Raw genomic sequence first — 18,748 nt, 5'->3', positions numbered from 1 at the left:
CTGGATCTTATACAGGGGTTCTTCCCTTCTGTTCCTGGATCTTATACAGGGGTCTTCTCTTCTCTCTCACTGTTCCTGGATCTTATACAGGGGTCTTCCCTTCTCTCCCTGTTCCTGGATCTTATACAGGGGTCTTCCCTTCTCTCCCTGTTCCTGGATCTTATACAGGGGTCTTCTCTTCTCTCCCTGTTCCTGGATCTTATACAGGGGTCTTCCCTTTCTCTCCCTGTTCCTGGATCTTATACAGGGGTCTTCCCTTTCTCTCCCTGTTCCTGGATCTTATACAGGGGTCTTCCCTTTCTCTCTCCCTGTTCCTGGATCTTATACAGGGGTCTTCCCTTTCTCTCCCTGTTCCTGGATCTTATACAGGGGTCTTCCCTTTCTCTCCCTGTTCCTGGATCTTATACAGGGGTCTTCCTTTCTCTCTCCCTGTTCCACAACTCTGACCATTTGTTTTTAACCACTGTTATTATTAACCCCCTGGATTCTGCTTTACTGATGGACAATTCCATCTCAACATTAGGATGTTTAAGAGCCTGCTTGGCAATAATATCCTCTTCCTCTTTCCCCTCTACTCCCACATGAGCTGGTACCCAGAGGAACATCACAAACACCCCCGTCTGTTTCACCCTGTACAAACACTAAGACCTCGTACAATACATCCTGTCTGCTCTGAGACACACATGAATTTAAACTCATCAGTGCTGCACATGAGTCAGAGCAGATGACTTGCACAAGGCACCCATATCAGACTTAACATATGGACCCATGACATCACACATCCCTTTTTGTAGCCTATTAGATTTGTGGAATTTGTCGGGTTTTTTCATGTGGAATTCTGTAGTTTTTAAATGACACCCTTGTCATGCTACCATCATGCTATGGTATTTCAATAATCCCAGGATGGTTGTTGTCTGTTTTGGTTGGTGCCACTTGTAAATAATTATATTTGAACTATTCTGTTCTTGCCAGGGATATTACATTGACCAGCCCTCTTTCAATTGATTCAAAACATGAATCCTTTCCTCCCTTCTCCCCCTCTCCTCCCTTCTCCCCCTCCTCCCACTCTCCTCCCTTACCCTCCTCTCCTCCTCCTCCCACTCTCCTCCCTTACCCTCCTCTCCTCCTCCTCCCCCTCTCCTCCCCCTCTCCCCCCCTCTCCTCCCTCCCCTCCTCCCTTCTCCCCCCCTCCCTTCTCCCCCTCTCCTCCCCCCCTCCTCCCTTCTCCCCCCTTCTCCCCCTCTCCTCTCCTCCCACTGTCCTCACTTCCTCTCCCCCTTCCATTCCCCTCTCCCCCTTCCATTCCCCTCTCCCCCTTCCATTCCCCTCTCCTCCTCCTTCCCCTCTTCTCCTCCTTCCCCTCTTCTCCTCCCCAGAGTCCCCATTGATCTGACAAGGATGGATTGGTGAGAGTCAAAGCAATCCTAACCTAGCTTCCACTTATCCAGCCACAGGTCAGTGATTATTGACCAGTATTAGAACAGAACAGGGCATGATTATCTGCTGGTCCCAGATCTGTTTGACTGTCTTGTCAAATCCTACATGACAATGACCATAGGAGTTGGCAAGACAGCACACAAACAGATCTGGGACCAGGCTACAGTGCTGCTGCTACTTCTGCTGATACTGGTCCCTCCTCTTCCCTTCCCTCAGACTCTATGTCCCTATCATCAAGAAGAGAGGAAGGAAAGGAAGAAGGATGCTACAGTATTAGAATGGGTCCTTAGCTGCAGGTCCCTCTTCCCTTCCCTCAGGCTCCATGTCCCTATCATCAAGGAGAGAGGAAGGAAAGGAGGAAGGATGCTTACAGTATTAGAATGGGTCCCTCTTCCCTCAGGCTCTATGTCCCTATCATCAAGGAGAGAAGAAGGAAAGGAGGAAGGATGCACACAGTATTAGAATGGGTCCCTCTTCCCTCAGGCTCTATGTCCCTATCATCAAGGAGAGAAGAAGGAAAGGAGGAAGGATGCATAACATATTAGAATGGGTCCTGAGCTGCAGGTCCCTCCTCTTCCCTTCCCTCAGGCTCCATGTCCCTATCAAGGAGAGAGGAAGGAAAGGAGGAAGGATGCCCACAGTATTAGAATGGGTCCCTCCTCTTACCTTCCCTCAGGCTCCATGTCCCTATCATCAAGGAGAGAAGGAAAGGAAGAAGGATGCACACCGTATTAGAATGGGTCCCCCTCCTCTTCCCTGAGGCTCTGAATCCGGCAGAGCACCACGTCCAACAGCAGACATTTAGACAGGAATGTCATCTCCTTCTCAACAGAGCATGACAAACAGGAACATCTCATTCCTGGAAATGAACATTTTGCAATCTTTTTATTTATTTTATTCAGTTAAGAACACGTTTTATTTACAATGACGGTCTACCGGAAGGCAAAAGTCCTCCTGCGGGGACGGGGGCTGGGATTAAAAATATAAATATAGGACAATACACACATCATGACAAGAGAGACAACACAACATTACATAAAGAGAGACCTGAGACAACAACATAGCATGGTAGCAACACATGAATACACATGGTAGCAGCACAACATGACAACAACATGGTAGCAACACAACATGACAACAACATGGTAGCAACACCACATGGCAACAACATGGTAGCATCATGACAACAACATGACAACATGACAACAACATGACAACATGGTAGCAACACAGCATGACAACATGGTAGCAGCACAACATGACAACAACATGGTAGCATCACAACATGACAACAACATGGGAGCAACACCACATGGCAACAGCATGGTAGCAACACAACATGACAACAACATGGTAGCAACACCACATGGCAACAACATGGTAGCATCATGACAACAACATAACAACAACATGACAACATGGTAGCAACACAGCATGACAACATGGTAGCAACACAACATGGCAACAGCATGGTAGCAACACAACATGACAACAACATGGTAGCAACACCACATGGCAACAACATGGTAGCATCATGACAACAACATAACAACAACATGACAACATGGTAGCAACACAGCATGACAACATGGTAGCAACACAACATGGCAACAACATGGTAGCAACACAACATGGCAACAACATGGTAGCAACACAACATGGCAACATGGTAGCAACACAACATGGCAACATGGTAGCAACACAACATGACAACAGCATGGTAGCAACACAACATGACAACAGCATGGTAGCAACACAACATGACAACAACATGGTAGCAACACAACATGACAACAACATGGTAGCAACACAACATGGCAACAACATGGTAGCAACACACCATGACAACAACATGGTAGCAACACAACATAACAACACAACATGACAACAACATGGTAGCAACACAACAATAACATGGTAGCAACACAACATGGCAACAACATGGTAGCAACACAACATGATAACAACATGGTAGCAACACCACATGGCAACAACACAACACGATAACAACATGGTAGCAACACAACATGACAACATGGTAGCAACACCACATGACAACAACATGGTAGCAGCATGACAACAACATGGTAGCAACATGGTAGCAGCATGACAACATAGTAGCAACAACATGATAACAACATGGTAGCAGCATGACAACAACATGGTAGCAACAACATGATAACAACATGGTAGTAACACAAAATCACAGCATCATGGTATCAACACAACAACAACATGGTAGCAACACAACATGACAACAACATGGTAGCAACACAACATGACAACAACATGGTAGCAACACAACATGACAACAACATGGTAGCAACACACCATGACAACAACATGGTAGCAACACAACATAACAACACAACATGACAACAACATGGTAGCAACACAACAATAACATGGTAGCAACACAACATGACAACAACACGATAGCAACACAACATGACAACACGGTAGCAACACAACAATAACATGGTAGCAACACAACATGACAACAACATGGTAGCAACACAACATGACAACAACATGGTAGCAACACAAAACATGGTACAAACATTATTATTATTATTGGGCACAGAAACCAACACAAAGGGCAAGAAGGTAGAGACAACAATACATCACGCGAAGCAGCCACAACTGTCACTAAGAGTGTCTGTGATCGAGTCTTTGAATGAAGAGATGTGGAGATAAAACGGTCCAGAGTCAGAGGATAACGTCCAGGACTGTGTTTGTGTGTCGATCATCAAACAATATGCTGACTGTGTATATGTCTGTGTTTATCTCTGTGTTTATGTCTGTGTATGCTGAGGGTAAACTCACTAAGACCATACTGATTGTAGTGAGGCATAGTGATTGTATCGACCATAGTGAGGCATAGTGATTGTATCGACCATAGTGAGGCATAGTGATTGTATCGACCATAGTGAGGCATAGTGATTGTATCGACCATAGTGAGGCATAGTGATTGTATCGACCATAGTGAGGCATAGTGATTGTATCGACCATAGTGAGGCATAGTGATTGTATCGACCATAGTGAGGCATAGTGATTGTATCGACCATAGTGAGGCATAGTGATTGTATCGACCATAGTGAGGCATAGTGATTGTATCGACCATAGTGAGGCATAGTGATTGTATCGACCATAGTGAGACATAGTGATTGTATCGACCATAGTGAGGCATAGTGATTGTATCGACCATAGTGAGGCATAGTGATTGTATCGACCATAGTGAGACATAGTGATTGTATCGACCATAGTGAGGCATAGTGATTGTATCGACCATAGTGAGGCATAGTGATTGTATCGACCATAGTGAGGCATAGTGATTGTATCGACCATAGTGAGGCATAGTGATTGTATCGACCATAGTGAGGCATAGTGATTGTATCGACCATAGTGAGGCATAGTGATTGTATCGACCATAGTGAGACATAGTGATTGTATCGACCATAGTGAGGCATAGTGATTGTATCGACCATAGTGAGACATAGTGATTTTAGGTTATATAAGTGTTACCATCTATAGGTTATATAACAGTGTTACCAACTATAGGTTATATAACAGTGTTACCAACAGTAGTCAATATAGGATCTTCATCTAGAATCTGGTTCCTTCCTGAGTTCCCCCTTGCTTGCCTGTCACCCTAGACCTGACAGGAAGTTCCTCCTTGCTTGCCTGTCACCCTAGACGTGACAGGAAGTTCCTGACAGGAAGTTCCTCCTTGCTTGCCTGTCACCCTAGACGTGACAGGAAGTTCCTGACAGGAAGTTCCTCCTTGCTTGCCTGTCACCCTAGACGTGGTATCAATGAAATAAACTCTGACTCCAACTGATTTGAGATAGAGGTCATTATTTTGCGTTTGTAAAAAGAGCTGTAACAATAGAGGTCGGTTTATAAAACACAGATATAATGCAGATCTAGGATCAGATTTAACTCACCCCAAATGAACCATTATGAGTCAAGTCGATGGTAATGAGTTGACACGGGACCTGATCCTAGATAAGCCGTCCTACTCTGAGACGCTTTATCAACTCCCTGACCTGAGACCAGTGCTTAAAGGCAACCAGGAGGCACCTTCCACTTGTTCTGATTCAGTCAGTTCAGGAAGTCTGTGAAAGGAGAGAGAAAACCGAGAAGGACCTCTCTGTCAGCTAACCGATGAATGTTGCACCATACTGTCGTGCCACACACACACACACACACACAGCTGTTGGTGGCATGTGTGTTGTCTGCTGCACTGAGCAGAAGAAGGGTCATGTGCCACCTCAGTCACACACACCATTCTCAACCACCCACACTCCTGCACCAGACTCCTGCATGACCAGCACACCACTCCTCCCGTGTAGTCCCTCTACCACAGTAACCATGGAAAAGGGAGTGTATCGGTTGTGAAGTGTAACCTTTTCACAGTTGATATCCCGGGGCAGCGATTGTCTCCTTCTCAACGAGAGATCAAGAAACATATGGAACGTGTTCTAGTCCTGCTCTGCTGTAGTAAATCGTTTTTCAAGTAAACTAACTTCAAAATGAACACTGAAAACTATTACAGACCTGCATTAGATCCCTGTGAAAAATCAGACAAACTGCCAATGGGATGAACAATATAAAAACACAATTCAGTTCAAAGAGTAGTACTATTGATTACAACTTTGAAGAACATTGATTATTTTATTGAGTATGGAAAACATTTACACACATCATAAATGGAAATGTACAGTCATATCTTTCCTGCTATACAATGACCATAACGCAAAGATGGACAGATCGAGACACATAAAAGATGACCCACTGCACAAGCTTCAGACAGTTACATTTATGCGGTACTTCCAGAGGAGTGTATCCAAGAGTCTCCACTGTTTTTGGGTCATTCCACAAAATGAGGGCCTTTTACGTTCCCTTTGATATTTTAGATATAAATTGAGCACCAATATTGAATTTTAAAAAGCCTGTTATATTAAATTTAGTGCCATTTAATATAGACCACATGGAGAATTCAATAAATCTGATTTAATAGAAATAGACTTCGGCATTTTGAAATGTCCCTCCGTGCACCCTCTCCGACTTCTAAGAAGATTAAACCCCCTTCATCCCAACATTTCTCCATCATTGTAAAGCCCTAGTTATTTTATTGTGATTAGTGATCCAGTCCCTCAGTTTTAAGGTCAACCCTGGTAAGTGATTTGAACTCTCATTTTAAATCACAGTGAAAATATTCCCATTTTAAATATTTATTCCCAAAGAAACATTGAACATCTAGTGGTCAAATCATAATGTCAAAACAGGTGAGCTGGTTCTATTCTTTCTGGCCATTTTCTGGTGTTTTGTGGAGTAAAACTGAGCGGGTCGAGCGTCAACAAGTCAACCCTGTTACCAACAGACAGACAGTCTAAAAATGTTTTAACAGTTAAAATGTTTTGGGAAGCCTGTTGCACAGTAACGAGCTTCCATTCCCTCTGTCACAAGGGGATTCATGGCTGATTTAAGATGACATCGTCAACCCCGTTACGGTCAACCCCGGTTACGGTCAACCCCGGTTACGGTCAACCCCGGTTACGGTCAACCCCACCCCGTTACGGTCAACCCCGGTTACGGTCAACCCACCCCGTTACGGTCAACCCGATTAGGGTCAACCCCACCCCGTTACGGTCAACCCCGGTTACGGTCAACCCCGGTTACGGTCAACCCTGATTAGGGTCAACCCCACCCCGTTACGGTCAACCCCGGGCACGGTCAACCCCGGTTAGGGTCAACACCGGTTAGGGTCAACCCCACCCCGTTACGGTCAACCCCATTACGGTCAACCCCGTTACATTATTTGGCACTTGCTATAGTAATTTCCGTCTTTAACCTGTTGCGATGGGGAAACTTAATGAAGTTCAACATGTCCTCTTTATGACAGAATGTTGCGATGGGGAAACTTAATGAAGTTCAACATGTCCTCTTTATGATAGAATGTTGCGATGGGGAAACTTAATGAAGTTCAACATGTCCTCTTTATGACAGAATGTTGCGATGGGGAAACCTAATGAAGTTCAACATGTCCTCTTTATGATGGGGAAACTTAATGAAGTTCAACATGTCCTCTTTATGACAGAATGTTGAGATGAGGTGAAGTCAAAACGTTTTCAAAAGGCACCGAATTAGTAGAACGACCCTTTGATTACAACAGATCTGAGAGCAGGTTATAGAAGGAGACAACAGATCTGAGAGCAGGCTATAGAAGGAGACAACAGATCTGAGAGCAGGCTATAGAAGGAGACAACAGATCTGAGAGCAGGCTATAGAAGGAGACAACAGATCTGAGAGCAGGCTATAGAAGGAGACAACAGATCTGAGAGCAGGCTATAGAAGGAGACAACAGATCTGAGAGCAGGCTATAGAAGGAAACAACAGATCTGAGAGTAGGCTATAGAAGGAGACAACAGATCTGAGAGCAGGCTATAGAAGGAGACAACATCTGAGGGCAGGCTATAGAAGGAGACAACAGATCTGAGAGCAGGCTATAGAAGGAGACAACAGATCTGAGAGCAGGCTATAGAAGGAGACAACAGATATGAGAGCAGGCTATAGAAGGAGACAACAGATATGAGAGCAGGCTATAGAAGGAGACAACAGATCTGAGAGCAGGCTATAGAAGGAGACAACAGATCTGAGAGCAGGCAATAGATCAGTGGAGGCTGCTGAGGGGAGGACGGCTCATAATAATGGCTGGAATGGAGTGAATGGAATGGGATCGAGCACGTGTTTGATACCATTCCATTCCAGCCATTATTATGAGCCGTCCTCCCCTCACCAGCCTCCACTGATATAGATGCTTGATCAGAGAGGACTTCTCCCTTCCTTCCTTCCTTCAGGTATATGTCCAGAAGGCTTTCTCTGAGTTCTTGGTGGGCACCCTAAATTCCCCTGTTCCCACTCCCCCTCCCTCCATCCCTCTTCTCACCCTGCCTCTCTCAACAGGTGCATGTCCAGAAGTCTTTCTGAGGGTTCTTCTTGGCTGGCAGTCTGAAAGAAGATGTCCCTGTATAGGACCCACAATAGGACCCAGACACTCCTGTGTTGTTGAGAACCGGGGGAGGAGGTCTGGTCTGTCTCTTCAGCCTGGAGGCCAGGGCCATGAACACATCCTCCACGCTGTCCTGATGCCCCCCTCCTGGTTCTCCTCCTCCTCCTCCTCCTCCAGGGAGGCTTTTAGCAGACGTTTCAAACAGAATCATCCCGTGTGCAACTGCAAACTTCTGGGCCTGATCCCGTGTCACCTGACCTTCGACCTTGATGGAGCCGGGGTCACAGCTGCAGGTGTCACGGAGGTCGCTCTTGTTGCCCACGAGGAACCTGCAGAGGGGGAGACATATGGAGAGTTTAAAACATTACAGGTTCCAACCGAAAAGGCAATGTTGGCCACTACAGAGTATTCAAAACCATGTGTTTACTGTGTGTTGTTATTGTGTGTTGGTTGAGGTGTGTGTAACACAGCTGCCCAATGCTGACACGATGCAGCTTTTCTGAATCTGATCCTGGCGATAGAGCTAGTTCCTCTGGGCCTCCACGTGGAACTGATCAGGTGTAAACGGGGCCATTTAACAAAAAAGGACAAATGGAAATTGGCTTCTAATAGGACTGACTAACCTGGTTATCTCCTGTCCCAGTGAGTACCTTCTACACTCCTCTATCCAGGTTGTGTGTATATATAACTAACCTGGTTATCTCCTGTCCCAGTGAGTACCTTCTACACTCCTCTATCCAGGCTGGCAGGCCTCTGAAGCTGTCTGGTCTGGTGACGTCGTAGATGAAGAGAACAGCATGAACGTTCCGATAGTACTGCTGGACCATCGACTTCCTGAAACGCTCCTGGCCCGCCGTGTCCCATAGCTGGAGCTGGAGGGAGAGAGATGGTTGGGGGGGGTGAAACTATTCTACATGTGAGAGAAGGGGTTTTAGAGATGGAGGAGCGGGAGTAGAGAGGGTGAGGGAGAGAGATGGTTGGGGGGGTGAAACTATTCTACATGTGAGAGAAGGGGTTTTAGAGATGGAGGAGCGGGAGTAGAGAGGGAGAGGGAGAGAGATGGTTGGGGGGGGTGAAAGGGCGGCTGTATAAACTCTCTCACACAGTCAGCAGATGATGTTATTTCCCATCAACATATCGACTCACCAGATAGAAGACCAACGTCAATATAACGATTCCTCCTCCACTTCTCTCATGATAACTCCAATCAGAAGGTAACCCTGTCTCATAGTAACCTCCGGGCTCTACCTATGATGATAACTCCAATCAGAAGGTCAACCCTGTCTCATAGTAACCTCCAGGCTCTAAAGGGCTCTACCTATGATGGAAACGGAGCGTAGTTTGCATCGAGTTCTACATACTTTTGTCCAGATGCGTTTTGGACCGTATACAACGCTCTGCCCCTCCGTTTCCCAAGGCCGTCTAGAGCCCTAAAGGCAGTGGAGATTAAATACATGGACCGTATACAACGCTCTGCCCCTCCGTTTCCATAGGCCGTCTAGAGCCCTAAAGGCAGTGGAGATTAAATACATGGACCGTATACAACGCTCTGCCCCTCCGTTTCCCAAGGCCGTCTAGAGCCCTAAAGGCAGTGGAGATTAAATACATGGACCGTATACAACGCTCTGCCCCTCCGTTTCCGTAGGCCGTCTAGAGCCCATAAGGCAGTGGAGATTAAATACATGGACCGTATACGACGCTCTGCCCCTCCGTTTCCGTAGGCCGTCTAGAGCCCATAAGGCAGTGGAGATTAAATACATGGACCGTATACGACGCTCTGCCCCTCCGTTTCCGTAGGCCGTCTAGAGCCCATAAGGCAGTGGAGATTAAATACATGGACCGTATACGACGCTCTGCCCCTCCGTTTCTGTAGGCCGTCTAGAGCCCATAAGGCAGTGGAGATTAAATACATGGACCGTATACGACGCTCTGCCCCTCCGTTTCCGTAGGCCGTCTAGAGCCCATAAGGCAGTGGAGATTAAATACATGGACCGTATACAACGCTCTGCCCCTCCGTTTCCGTAGGCCGTCTAGAGCCCATAAGGCAGTGGAGATTAAATACATGGACCGTATACGACGCTCTGCCCCTCCGTTTCCGTAGGCCGTCTAGAGCCCTAAAGGCAGTGGAGATTAAATACATGGACCGTATACAACGCTCTGCCCCTCCGTTTCCCAAGGCCGTCTAGAGCCCTAAAGGCAGTGGAGATTAAATACATGGACCGTATACAACGCTCTGCCCCTCCGTTTCCCAAGGCCGTCTAGAGCCCTAAAGGCAGTGGAGATTAAATACATGGACCGTATACAACGCTCTGCCCCTCCGTTTCCCAAGGCCGTCTAGAGCCCTAAAGGCAGTGGAGATTAAATACATGGAGGACTTTTGGCCCCTAAACGAGATATGTGTTTTGAAGCAGTCTGAGGTCAGAGGTCAGAGAACCAGAACACAAAGGACAAAAGGCAGAAATACATTATGTCACATACTTGCAGGTGAGTCATGCTTGATTTCATTTGTCCTGGCACAATGGAACCAATTGGATAGTCCCCAAAGTGAAAACACTATACCATGCAGGCAACCTAAAACATCTAGTATTTGTAATATTTTAAACAAGTATTCTGCCCCATGTCTGGCCTCCCCTCTCTCTCTTTAAAACCCAGATACAAAACAACGTCTTGTTAATCACCATGCTTCCTCTATCACGTGGTCTGCCCTGCTCTGATAAAGAGAGCATTGGGTTGGCCAATATCCTCTTTTCATGTCTGTGTTTCCGTAAACACACAGAAATCACATTATTTAGCCCATCACGGATGTTACAATACTTTTCACGACATTAAATAACCCTACACCGGCCAAACCCGGACGACGCTGGGCCAACTGTGCGCTGCCCTACGGGACTCCCGATCACCGCCGGTTGTGATAAAGCCTTTGTCATGTGTGTCATGACCATATAAAAGCATCGCACATGTGGTTTGTTCTGCTGTATGAGAACCGGGGGAGGTACATATGCATGTATGGAACTCTGAAACACACTAGTTTCAAGTTAACAAGACATTCATTGTATTCATACTTATTTAACCGTCACTGTTGATCCAAGAGGCCAAACAACACAAAACACTATTGTGTCAGTCCTTTCAACTGAGCCTTTAATGACACTTGGATATCCTACACTGGTTTAGGTCAAAAGCTAAACATGACATTTTGTTTTAACACACAGTAGTCATGTTTGTTAGTCCTGTACAAATAAAACGACATTTCAAAAGGAACTTAACTAAGATTGACAGACCAAAGCTGATACCACAGACCGCTTGCTGTTCATGCGCAATAGTAGGCGCAGATTCAGCTGCAAACACAAATGTTTAACGAGTAACGCCTACAAAGTGCAAATATCTATTTTTAAAAATGCCCATACTACGAGGCAATGAGAGTGCCGTCTGAGAGAACTCAACACCACCTTCTCAAAATGTGTGAGCATAAAAATGATAAGGCACATTTTCTTGTTTACGCAGTGATTCTCTGGTGCATTAAATTGTGTAATGCACCAATTAATTACGACCCAACTCGTTCATAATATTTGGAAATAACGGTTTAAACTTTATACTTCTCTTACCTTGATTTTCTCGCCTTCGACCTCGACCAATCTCTCACGGAAATCGACACCGATGGTGGCTTCGGTTCGGTCGAGGAACTCACCGGCACAGAACCGGTAGGTGAGACAGGTCTTACCGACACCGGAGTCTCCGATCACGATGATCTTGAAGATCCGACACCGCGCGGAGGGCGAAGACACACTGGTGAAAGAGTTTGAGAACTCCAGGGATGATTCCATATCGCGTAAAAACTCAAATTAAAGAGTGAGATCTAGGCTTCTCCAACTACTCCCAACAAGCCAATATGTTATGTCGAGGTCTTTAACGTTATATAAACGTGGCAGAGAACTCCCTCGGCAAAGTTAATGGCAACTCGCCGGCTATGCTATAAACTCTCCCTGGTTGTCATTGTCTGTGGAAGGAGCGGAGAGTTTAGAAAGTCCCCTGCTGCAACTTCTTGGCCCGTGGCCACGTATCTGACAGCGCCGTAATAAATCTCGCGAGAAGAAGGGGGGAATCTATTCGCTGTCGATGGAACGCTATGTCAACAATATTGTGTCTCTAGACTTCTATAACCATAGATAGCCTCAATATGTCATCAATATTGTGTCTCTAGACTTCTATAACCATAGATAGCCTCAATATGTCATCAATATTGTGTCTCTAGACTTCTATAACCATAGATAGCCTCAATATGTCATCAATATTGTCATATATAGCCTCAGCCAGACTCCAAGAGAGTCTCATCACCTCTGATCCTACCATCAACACCTCAGCCAGACTCCGAGAGACATCACCTCTGATCCTACCATCAACACCTCAGCCAGACTCCGAGAGAGTCTCATCACCTCTGATCCTACCATCAACACCTCAGCCAGACTCCGAGAGACATCACCTCTGATCCTACCATCAACACCTCAGCCAGACTCCAAGAGACATCACCTCTGATCCTACCATCAACACCTCAGCCAGACTCCGAGAGAGTGACATCACCTCTGATCCTACCATCAACACCTCAGCCAGACTCCAAGAGAGCGACATCACCTCTGATCCTACCATCAACACCTCAGCCAGACTCCGAGAGACATCACATCTGATCCTACCATCAACACCTCAGCCAGACTCCAAGAGAGTCTCATCACCTCTGATCCTACCATCAACACCTCAGCCAGACTCCGAGAGACATCACCTCTGATCCTACCATCAACACCTCAGCCAGACTCCAAGAGAGTCTCATCACCTCTGATCCTACCATCAACACCTCAGCCAGACTCCAAGATAGTGACATCACCTCTGATCCTACCATCAACACCTCAGCCAGACTCCAAGATAGTGACATCACCTCTGATCCTACCATCAACACCTCAGCCAGACTCCAAGAGAGTGACATCACCTCTGATCCTACCATCAACACCTCAGCCAGACTCCAAGAGAGCGACATCACCTCTGATCCTACCATCAACACCTCAGCCAGACTCCGAGAGACATCACCTCTGATCCTACCATCAACACCTCAGCCAGACTCCAAGAGAGTCTCATCACCTCTGATCCTACCATCAACACCTCAGCCAGACTCCGAGAGACATCACCTCTGATCCTACCATCAACACCTCAGCCAGACTCCAAGAGAGTCTCATCACCTCTGATCCTACCATCAACACCTCAGCCAGACTCCAAGATAGTGACATCACCTCTGATCCTACCATCAACACCTCAGCCAGACTCCAAGATAGTGACATCACCTCTGATCCTACCATCAACACCTCAGCCAGACTCCAAGATAGTGACATCACCTCTGATCCTACCATCAACACCTCAGCCAGACTCCGAGAGACATCACCTCTGATCCTACCATCAACACCTCAGCCAGACTCCAAGAGAGAGACATCACCTCTGATCCTACCATCAACACCTCAGCCAGACTCCGAGAGAGTCTCATCACCTCTGATCCCACCATCAACACCTCAGCCAGACTCCAAGAGAGTCTCATCACCTCTGATCCTACCATCAACACCTCAGCCAGACTCCAAGAGAGTCTCATCACCTCTGATCCTACCATCAACACCTCAGCCAGACTCCAAGAGAGACATCACCTCTGATCCTACCATCAACACCTCAGCCAGACTCCAAGATAGTGACATCACCTCTGATCCTACCATCAACACCTCAGCCAGACTCCGAGAGACATCACCTCTGATCCTACCATCAACACCTCAGCCAGACTCCAAGAGAGACATCACCTCTGATCCTACCATCAACACCTCAGCCAGACTCCAAGATAGTGACATCACCTCTGATCCTACCATCAACACCTCAGCCAGACTCCAAGATAGTGACATAACCTCTGATCCTACTATCAACACCTCAGCCAGACTCCAAGAGAGAGACATCACCTCTGAATATAACACCTCAAGTCTACCTAGTACCACACCAACCCAATCAACACCATCACAGGGTGACTATATACCCTACGTACCTGTTCAACAGGAGTCCTTAAATCAAATGCAACTTAAATATCCCAGAATGCTTTTGTATTTGAGTGTTATCTCAGTGAACGTCTCTACTCACTACCACTGTCACATGTCATGTTATTGTCACATCTAAATGAGGAAAGTAGTTGATGAGCTACGTTTTCTTTTTCTCTCCTCTTGTTCCAGATGTCCTGCTTCAGCCTGATATCAACATATGTTGTCTCAGTGACTGTAGGCCCACTACTCATGTTGCCCTGTGAGGGAGGGTGGCTAGCACTGTTACATGCTGATGTTATTGTCATATCTATAGGAAACTAGTTGAAGAGGTTTTTCTTGTTCTCTTTTATTGTTACAGATCTCCTGGTCCAGCCTGATATCTTCCTGACTGACTCAATGGGAGGGGTCTCCAGGGGCCACCAGGGGCCTGATGTATTCAGGGGCTACAGCTTCACCATCACCTGCTCCACTCAGCCACAGTACCCAGGAGGCTCCTTCCTCCTCACGTTCACTGGCTCCAACATACAGCAGATCCAGCCAGCTGTCAATCACTCTGCTGCCTTCATCTTCCCTGCTGCAGATGACTCCCACCAAGGGAACTACAGCTGTGTTTATGACAATTATATTGTCTCTCATAGCTTCTCCTCTGAGAGTGAGCTCCTCTCCCTCACCTTCACAGGTAACTGAACATGAACCAGACTTATAACTTTGTTATTGACAGATTTCCCACAGATCTATGTGATGATGATCAGTCCCCTCATCAAAGGTGTTTCTGTTTGCAGCCTCTCCTCTGCCAGCCTTCATCATCAGACACGTTGTAGTGCTGCTGATCCTACTGACAGCCATCACCACCTCCTACCTGTACTACAAGGTAAAGACATTTACTCAGATGTTACAAGTCATTTAAACTAGAGGGAGAGGGGGAGAGGGAGGGAGAGAGAATGGAGATACTAGAGAGTAAATGTCTGACTGTTGGTGCTGTGTCTCCCTAGCCCACCAGGAGGCAGAAGAGAGTGAACAGGGTGAGCAGCATGGATCTTTATGTCAATGCCATGGAGATGGTCTCTCTGAGCTCCAGAGCTGAAGCTGGACCGGGAGAGGAGAGAGCAGCCCAGGGGACGGAGTAGGAGTAGAATGAATCTGACCCTACATGCTGATCTTAGGTCAGTTTTGTGTTTTAAATCGATGGTCAGCAGTGGACTGGTGTTTAAAATGTGGTGACAAACCTGAAGTGGTTCTAATTTTAATAACAAGTTCAGAATTAGTTTATCTTTCAAGAACCAACTCAGTGTATAGTTGATGTGAGTTCAGATGATGTTATGTTATTTACTCTTTCCAGATAAGGACCTGTTGTTCTCTAAACTGTCATGGAGTCACTGAATGTTTTAATAAACTCACTGTCAGTCTGGTGTGATTTCCCCTCCAGTGTTTTATTTCCCAGTGATCAAAGGGTTATTGATCATTAGTGATTCCATCAGTGACACCAGACATCAGCTCAGCCCAGAGGTCCAGCTCAGCACCTTGACCCTTAGTGACCTCTCCCCCAGACAGACATCTTGTTGTATCCAAGATGGCGTAGCAGTAAGTCGTCCTGTCGTGTCGTGTCCCTGTATATTTCGTTTATTTTTCATTTTTTTCATTTTTTTCGTTTTTTACATAGCTATCCCTTTAAAAACTTTTTGCTAAACCTAAGCTTCCAAATACTCTCCTGCTACCCGCCTCACCCAATGTAGCTATTTTTCCTAAAGTATTTATATTTACTTCGGAACCCCTCAACTGAAGCTAGCCAGCTAACCAGCAGCTATGCTAGCGGTCTTCAGCTAACCGGTCATCAGCTAACCTGTAGTTCGGAAAGCTCTCGCCAGTTCGAACAACGCGACTCTAACCAGAGCATAACGGACCTATTTATTTTTCATCCCCGGATTCATCCCTGGATTCCCACCGCAAACGGAAAATTTTTCAGCTGGATTTTTTTAGCTGGATCTTCACAACTAGCTATCTAGCTAAACCGCAACCCCGGATGATTACCCCTGGCTAGCGTTTCCACCCACTTAGCTTGAAGCTAGCCTGGCCTGCGCTACCACCGTAGCATACTCCTGAGCTACAATACCCGGGCCCACGACCGGTCTATCGATGTCACCGCATGAAGAGGAATAAACAGACTCACCCCATCGCGACGTCCCCCAAAGGCTAACTCTCTAGCCCTCGCTATCTCCCTGCTTGCTAATTCGGCCTGCTAACTGCTAGCTTGTCCAGCTCCGGTCCGCTAACTGCTACCTTGTCTAGCCCGGGCCTACAAACTGTTAGCTTGTTAGCACAGGCCTGCTAACCGCCTGAATCGCCGCGTCCCAAACGCTCACCGGACCCATATTTACTTTCTATCTCTTTTGACTTTTAATTTGTTTATACCTTCCGGAAACCTGCCTCACCCAATGTGATACGGAATCGCTTTTACATTTTTTAATTTTTAGAACACACTCAAGAACCTCCAGAAGCTAACCAGCTATCTAGCTACAAGCTATTTAGTCATTGTTAGTTTTTTTAACCTGGATAACACTCGCCAGTCCAGCTTCCCTGCCCCATCCACCGCTGCCCCCTGGACACTGATCTCTTGGCTACATAGCTGATGCACGCTGGACTGTCCATTAATCACGGTACTCCATTCTGCTTGTTTGTTTTATCTGTTGGCCCCGTTGCCTAGTCTACGCCAGGTGTCTGGCTAGACTGCAAACTCTCCTTCCAGACTCATATCAAACATCTCCAATCGAAAATCAAATCAAGAGTCGGCTTTCTATTCCGCAACAAAGCCTCCTTCACTCACGCCGCCAAGCTTACCCTAGTAAAACTGACTATCCTACCGATCCTCGACTTCGGCGATGTCATCTACAAAATGGCTTCCAACACTCTACTCAGCAAACTGGATGCAGTCTATCACAGTGCCATCCGTTTTGTCACTAAAGCACCTTATACCACCCACCACTGCGACTTGTATGCTCTAGTCGGCTGGCCCTCGCTACATATTCGTCGCCAGACCCACTGGCTCCAGGTCATCTACAAGTCTATGCTAGGTAAAGCTCCGCCTTATCTCAGCTCACTGGTCACGATGGCAACACCCATCCGTAGCACGCGCTCCAGCAGGTGTATCTCACTGATCATCCCTAAAGCCAACACCTAATTTGGCCGCCTTTCGTTCCAGTACTCTGCAGCCTGTGACTGGAACGAATTCCAAAAATCGCTGAAGTTGGAGACTTTTATCTCCCTCACCAACTTCAAACATCAGCTATCTGAGCAGCTAACCGATCGCTGCAGCTGTACATAGTCTATTGATAAATAGCCCACCCTTTTCACCTACCTCATCCCCATACTGTTTTTATTTATTTACTTTTCTGCTCTTCTGCACACCAATATCTCTACCTGTACATGACCATCTGATCATTTATCACTCCAGTGTTAATCTGCAAAATTGTAATTATTTGCCTACCTCCTCATGCCTTTTGCACACATTGTATATAGACCCCCCCCTTTGTTTTCTACTAATTGTTTACTCCATGTGTAACTCTTTGTTGTATGCTCACACTGCTATGCTTTATCTTGGCCAGGTCGCAGTTGCAAATGAGAACTTGTTCTCAACTAGCCTACCTGGTTAAATAAAGGTGAAATAAATAAAAAAATTTACCTGCTGTTGTTGTGCTAGCTGATTAGCTGTTGTCTCACCTACTGTTTTAGCTAGCTTTCCCAATTCAACACCTGTGATTACTGTATGCCTCGCTGTATGTCTCTCTCAAATGTCAATATGCCTTGTATACTGTTGTTCAGGTTAGTTATCATTGTTTTAGTTCACAATGGAGCCCCTAGTTCCACTCTTCATACCCCTGATAACTCCTTTGTCCCACCTCCCACACATGCGGTGACCTCACCCATTACTACCAGCATGTCCAGAGATACAACCTCTCTCATCATCACCCAGTGCCTGGGCTTACCTCCGCTGTACCCGCACCCCACCATACCCCTGTCTGCGCATTATGCCCTGAATATATTCTACCATGCCCAGAAACCTGCTCCTCTTATTCTCTGTCCCCAACGCTCTAGGCGACCAGTTTTGATAGCCTTTAGCCGCACCCTCATACTACTCCTTCTATGTTCCGCGGGTGATGTGGAGGTAAACCCAGGCCCTGCATGTCCCCAGGCACCCTCATTTGTTGACTTCTGTGATCGAAAAAGCCTTGGTTTCATGCATGTCAACATC

At 46.4% G+C, this 18,748-nt stretch overlaps 1 protein-coding gene and 1 long non-coding RNA gene across 3 annotated transcripts; both read right to left on the bottom strand.

Moving 5' to 3' along the window:
• Positions 1 to 6,087: 6,087 nt before the first annotated feature.
• On the bottom strand, positions 6,088 to 7,971 carry LOC116360177 (uncharacterized). The gene is made up of 2 exons (XR_004206956.1): positions 7,508 to 7,971; positions 6,088 to 7,468 (listed from the first exon to the last, which is right to left on the bottom strand). It is a non-coding gene; the product is annotated as an uncharacterized LOC116360177 (long non-coding RNA).
• Positions 7,972 to 8,207: 236 nt separating this feature from the next.
• On the bottom strand, positions 8,208 to 12,549 carry LOC116360176 (ras-related protein Rab-33B-like). 2 transcript variants are annotated; one of them, XM_031815002.1, is made up of 3 exons: positions 12,055 to 12,549; positions 9,173 to 9,324; positions 8,208 to 8,781 (listed from the first exon to the last, which is right to left on the bottom strand). In XM_031815002.1, exons 1-3 carry the CDS (start codon positions 12,271 to 12,273, stop codon positions 8,400 to 8,402), a joined length of 753 nt encoding a protein of 250 aa, XP_031670862.1. In that variant the 5' UTR covers positions 12,274 to 12,549; the 3' UTR covers positions 8,208 to 8,399. The 2 variants fall into 2 exon arrangements, with proteins under 2 accessions (XP_031670862.1, XP_031670860.1); XM_031815000.1 differs by having other exon boundaries at positions 8,210 to 8,781; positions 9,146 to 9,324; positions 12,055 to 12,545.
• Positions 12,550 to 18,748: the final 6,199 nt, after the last annotated feature.

Source organism: Oncorhynchus kisutch, unplaced genomic scaffold, assembly GCF_002021735.2.
Source record: "Oncorhynchus kisutch isolate 150728-3 unplaced genomic scaffold, Okis_V2 Okis07a-Okis12b_hom, whole genome shotgun sequence".
NCBI classification, from domain to species: domain Eukaryota; kingdom Metazoa; phylum Chordata; class Actinopteri; order Salmoniformes; family Salmonidae; genus Oncorhynchus; species Oncorhynchus kisutch.
The sequence above is the reverse complement of the archived record's forward strand: the minus strand, read 5'-3'. Positions and strand labels throughout refer to the sequence as shown.

What these genes read in the sequence shown, in the direction of transcription:
- LOC116360176 (XM_031815000.1), bottom strand. Translation starts at nt 12,273, where the DNA reads ATGGAATCATCCCTGGAGTTCTCAAACTCTTTCACCAGTGTGTCTTCG. An exon ending in TCGAAGGCGAGAAAATCAAG is followed by an intron (nt 9,325 to 12,054) that starts GTAAGAGAAGTA and finishes CTCTCCCTCCAG; the next exon opens with CTCCAGCTATGGGACACGGC. An exon ending in CTGGGACAGGAGATAACCAG is followed by an intron (nt 8,782 to 9,145) that starts GTTAGTTATATA and finishes CCCCCTCTGCAG; the next exon opens with GTTCCTCGTGGGCAACAAGA.